Source organism: Aphanomyces astaci (assembly GCF_000520075.1).
Source record: "Aphanomyces astaci strain APO3 unplaced genomic scaffold supercont1.83, whole genome shotgun sequence".
In the NCBI taxonomy this organism is placed as follows: domain Eukaryota; phylum Oomycota; class Saprolegniomycetes; order Saprolegniales; family Verrucalvaceae; genus Aphanomyces; species Aphanomyces astaci.
This window is the reverse complement of record NW_009798346.1, coordinates 286,616-292,048: the sequence shown is the minus strand read 5'-3', so window position 1 is coordinate 292,048 and position 5,433 is coordinate 286,616. Positions and strand designations below refer to the sequence as shown.

At 51.3% G+C, this 5,433-nt stretch overlaps 1 protein-coding gene across 1 annotated transcript; it reads left to right on the top strand.

Moving 5' to 3' along the window:
• Positions 1–1,322: 1,322 nt before the first annotated feature.
• On the top strand, positions 1,323–2,117 carry H257_16309 (hypothetical protein; the record flags this gene model as incomplete). The annotated part of the gene is made up of 2 exons (XM_009844685.1): positions 1,323–1,439; positions 1,824–2,117. The coding sequence occupies 2 exons, from the start codon at positions 1,323–1,325 to the stop codon at positions 2,115–2,117; spliced, it is 411 nt and encodes a 136-aa protein (XP_009842987.1).
• Positions 2,118–5,433: the final 3,316 nt, after the last annotated feature.

Below are 5,433 nucleotides of genomic sequence, written 5' to 3'. Positions count from 1 at the left end.
GTGCCATTGGGGTCTTCGATTTGCTGGGTGACAGTGGCCAGTTCCCCGTCGGCAAAACCGGTTAAAGAGTGCGTGCCCACGACCACAGAAGTTAGACCTTCGTTGAAACAAGACGCCGCTGTCAAAACGACATTGGGGGCGATCAGACTGCCGCCGCACACGGTCTCACCATCGGGTGACTTCTTGAGCCCAGCAACATAACGGTGCTTGCCGACTAGGGCTTCCTGTCCCCCGAGGATTTCGAAAGCGTCGTTACGGGGCTGATAGTTGCAAACGCCTAGGGCTAGGTAGCGACGGCCACGGTGAAAGCGAGGACTGCGAACTTCATGATGGAAATTGGAAAATGAATGGTCTTTTAACTACTAGAGTAGAGCCAAGTCAATCCAATCGTTATCGTCAGACTGTGATTGCACTACTTGGATTTGTTACTACTACGAAGTACTGTACATTGTACATTGTACCAGTAAAAGTTACTTTGGTGCACTAGTATCATTGTAAAACAAATGGGACACCTTGCATGGTTCATTGAGTTTGGATTATCGTTTGTTTTATGACATTCCTCCACGAGGGCCGTAATTAGAACCACATGTTGTGGAACCGCTTCGCCAATTGTAACGCGCCTGCTCGACCAGGGGTGGTGTGTAATCTTCGGTTTTTCTTCGCTCAATCTCCCTTCATGTTCCGTTAATATGGGTCATGCCAAAAGTGAACTGTTCCAACACATGGCTCGGATGAACCTGTTCCAATCTCGTTACGTTTTAGCTGACCTATAATTGGGCAGAAACAGTCCGGCTTCCGCAGAAAAGTGTACCTTCTTGGCATACAAGGCAGCTCGACATGCGAATTGGTAGTGATTTTTGGCGTCCATTTGTAAGGTGTATGAACAGGCGTCGGCTACAAAGTTTGACTGATCACCTCAAGTGTAAGACACCAATGTGTCTTGCTCTTGAGGTGATCAGTCAAACGCTACTTGAACTACTCCGAGTGTGCAAGACACATTGGTGTCTTACACTTGAGTACTACTCCGAGTAGTTCAAGTAGCCTACGGACGATGCAACTCGAAGAACAAGACGGGCGATACAAAGAAAAGAGGACTCAAATTAAATAATCTCTTCCCATCCCAACCCCACTTGTCCATTTGCCTTCCATCGATCGTGAAGTCAATTGCTTATTTCGCTGCCGCGCTGTCGTTGCTTGGCTCAGCTGTCCCCGCCAGTGCCGATGAATTCAATGAAGTCAATAAAGTCGACGCGTGGCGCTTCTACTCTGCGCAAGACTACCCACTCTAGGAATGGAACTTGAACCTATTTGCCAATGTAACGATGGCAAGGTTGCCGACCAAGAATACAGCTTATCGCATCGTTAACAAAACGAGGGCAAGGCTGTCGAATAAGCTAAAGATTGGCGCACCATTGACAGCCAAGGCCGTTGAAGAAGCCGTAGAAAAAAACACTTACTTGATGTAGTTTAGTATAGTATACATTTTCGTAGAAAGTAGTTTAACACGACAATCTAATCACTTTCCAATTTACTCTATGAAGCTCGCTACCGTTACATTTCGTAGCACTTCCTTGTTCAGTTCAGTTCAGTTTAGCAGCAAGGACTTACACCGAGCAAATAGAAGGTTGTAAGGTTACTCAATCTAGTTCAGGCAAGGGTTCAACGGCAACGTTTCATAGAGACTAGTGTCGGGTTTGCGATCGCCCAAGTGTTTCTTTTTCCTCGAAAGTACTCTCCTTAGTACTTCGAGGTACTGTATCCGACATCAGAGTCGGTAGGGGTAGAGTCGACCGTTAGGAAAAGGACATTTGGTGCGTGTGAAGATTAACTGCCAACGAAATCCGTGCATGAGCAAGAATAAGGCACGCGAAAAGAAGGAATTCAGGAAAGCGGAGCGAGCGGCAGCGGCAAGTAGCAAGGTTATCCAGCGGGACCAGAACATCCTATTGCGCAAGGCGAGTCAGAGGAAGTTAGTCTCATTTAACGTCATCCACTATCTCAAACAGAGCGACGTCGAGAACTTAGACACAATTAGAATGAGTCTGATTGAGAAGATCCGAACAGTGGAACGAGTGAACGAGCGTTTTCAGCGAGACCTGCGAAGAACATGGGCTTAAATAGCAACCGTATAAGTACGCTCTCGACGAACTTACCAAGGTCCAATCAACTTTAAGTCTGTCGTCCGGATACGCAACCGAATCTATTGACGCGCATTTGTGGCGAGACCGAAGATCGAAGCGAAAAAACCGAAGGTAGACACTAAAGAAGACTTAGTTGATTACCTAGTGTTGTGGTGGGCGACTTAATCCAAGTCCCGCTATAACACAGGTGGTCATCAACCGAGGCCACCGGGTGCCGACCCTTGGCGAACCGACACGAACAGGAATAGTATTACTAGAAGTATTACTAATAGTACTAGGACGTAGAAAACAGAACACCTGTCCCAGCCAACTACCGGAATCTCGCTCTTGGTTCTGCAACGCCGTGGTAACATCAAGTCAATCAAGTGTGCGGTTTGAGGGAGTCGGCACTCCCCCATTTGGTTGTTTGTGTTGGCACTGACATGGGAAACAACACAAAGTATACTTTACAGTTAGTTCCAGTGACCTACGGAACTGAGAGCAATGGCGAAGAACTCAAAAGAATGCGCCCAGAAGCAGAAGGCCGCGGCAACGGCGCCAGTAGCTGTGAGCAGCGAAACTGAGGAGGAAGTTCCAGTGACGGAGCCACAGTTGGTCCCGGTAGTTGGAGGGACCACGGATGTGCTGCCGGCTGTGGAAGAGTCCAAGAGCGAGGAAGTTCGGAAGACGATGGAAGACCTGGCCAGGGCGAACAAGGCTACGGGTAGCGCGCGAGCGGCGTCCATGACCTGGGATGAATTGCGGTGGCAATATGATGGTCAAACCGTGGGACCAAACTGGGAACAATTACTACGACCCCCAATCGAAGGCGCTTATGTCGATGAAGACTACCCGCCGCGAGAGAAGTCCGATGCCGAGAAGCGAGCGGATGAAAAGGCGGAAGCTCGAGCTAAGCTACGTGTGGAACGGCGAAATCGAGCGGATAGTACTCCTGACAGCGAGGAAGAAGTAAAGGAATACCAAGAAGAACAACGTAAGCAAGCTGAGCGGCGGCGAATCAACAAAGCCAATCGTCCCCCAAAGGAGAAGCGTGTCGATCATGCCAAAGTGGCGCGTGCGGCCCATGATCGACGGATGATGGATACCACCCTGCCAAGCAGTTCGGGATGGGGACCTCTTTCAAGAGAACCACCGACGCCAAGAAGCGGAGGATGGGGGCCAATTTCAACTCCAGTGGACCTTCATTGGTGGTGACAGATGTCCAACCCCCTCGGAGCACCTGTATGGACAGAACCTTCCTAGTGAGTTGAGTGAAGAAGCGGGAGACATATGAGGACAAGCTACCGGCAATGCATAGGTGGCGAGTGGCGACGGAGTGCTATGGGGTGGATTCCTTCCACTTGCCGCAGCCTCCCGAAGGCTACATGCACCTATGTTTGGCGAGTGCCTGTGGATCAACTCAGTGAGGACGACTACCGCGATCGCATCATGGAAATCGTCGGGCAACCAGCGACCAAGTGGGCACCCACCAAGTCAGACATGTAAACATACTGTCAGGCGCTGAGTGTCGACCCCTCATGGAGACGTGACCAGTCGTCTGGTGTCATTCATGGAGCGGGTTGATGATGTCATCGACGAAAACGGCTTACGCCAACAACTCAAAGACTCAACCATGCTAAGAACGTTCGTGAAGGTGGTAGCAGCGCGTGTCACACCCCAGTTACCTACGCGACAGAGTGGAAGAGCAAATGAAGACCGTGCCGGCGAACGATCTGGTGGCCTTTGCGGATATCCTACGCGAACAGCTTGACCGAACGCATGATGCGGACATGGTCAATCAACCAAGAAACAGACACGGTTCGAAGCGTGGCCGTGAAGAAGACGACCAAGGGCGCCGCATTACGAAACATGCGAAGAAAGCCAACCAAGCTGTTCGAGATCAGCGGGAATTACGAGGAAATTACCCACGTCCACCAGGTGGATACATCAAGCCGGAACGAAGTGCAGCGGTGTGGTCCTCGTCGACGCAAAAGCGAACGGGGGGGCCACCAGCCACAAGTACGGACCGCAAGCGAACTCGCGCCCAAGACACGACGACCTCCATGGCCAAGCTGCGCGTGATGAAGCACGCCCTCGATTTGCACCTGGCCGGGATGACCGTGGCCTGCTGTGTTTTGTCTGTCAGCATCCAGGACACATGGCCCGGGAGTGTCCCAATAAAAAAGACGGGGATAGCGGCGATACAAGCTGGAAGAAGGGCAAGAACACCGTCAAGCGGTTTAAGGCGCGGGAACGCAAAGAGAATATGCAAGCCAACCGAATGAAGAAAACCCCATCGCCCAGCATGGAGGATGATGGACGTTGGGTGCGGCTGAACAGTGTGCTGGAAGTCCCATACTGCCCGGACACCGGCGTAGACCAAAACATTATGCCACAACCCATGGTGGATGAACTTCAAACGTTACAGCCACAACTTCAAGTTGTCAAGTTGGCTGCGCCATTTGTGGGAACAGCATGCAATCAGATGCCATTCGAAGCGAGCTCCTACGTGGACCTTACGCTAACAATGCAGACGGCCGCTGGACCAGTCAAGGTGCCAGGCAAGCGCCTCTGCTATGTGGTCAACGACGGAGATGAATTCCTCGTCTCGGATGACACCCTCAAGACCATTGGTATCGACATTGACCGCCTGCTGGAACAGGTGGCGCGCCTGCAAGTGGATGAGGACGGCGATGACCTGGAAGAAGTTGGTGGCGATTTCGTGGAATTGCCCTAACGATTTGATCGACGGCGCTGTCGATAACGGATTTCCAATGGAACATGTTAAGTACTGTACTTGTGGGATGTGCTCAGCAAGCATGAAATCTGGCGAATCAAGTTCGACGGGTCAGACCCACCGGCGAAGGTGAAGCCGTTGAAGGTGACCCCGAAGGATGGGTGTGTTCCTTACCGATGCAAAGGAAGGAAGCACAACCTCCTGGAGGAGAGGTTCCTCAAGTTGTTTGCGCAATAACTTCTCGATGCAGGCATGATCAAGAGCAACCAGCAAAGTGCATGGTGCAGCCCGGTGAACCCGGTTCTTAAACCAGATGGGCGCAAGTCATTGAAGTTGGCCGACAAATGGAGCGACGATGACGTGCTCAAGAACTATCGGCCAACCAACGACTACCGAGTTGTCAACTCGCTAACCGAGCCGATGGCGGGGACAATGCCATTCCAGGCTACCATCCTCCAGAACTTACGAGGTAAGAAAGCGATGGGCGTGTTCGACCTGCCCAAGTGCTTTTGGCAGTTCCCACTGCACCCAGACAGCTGGGACATGTTGTTGTTCATGCTGAATGCAAGGCCATGT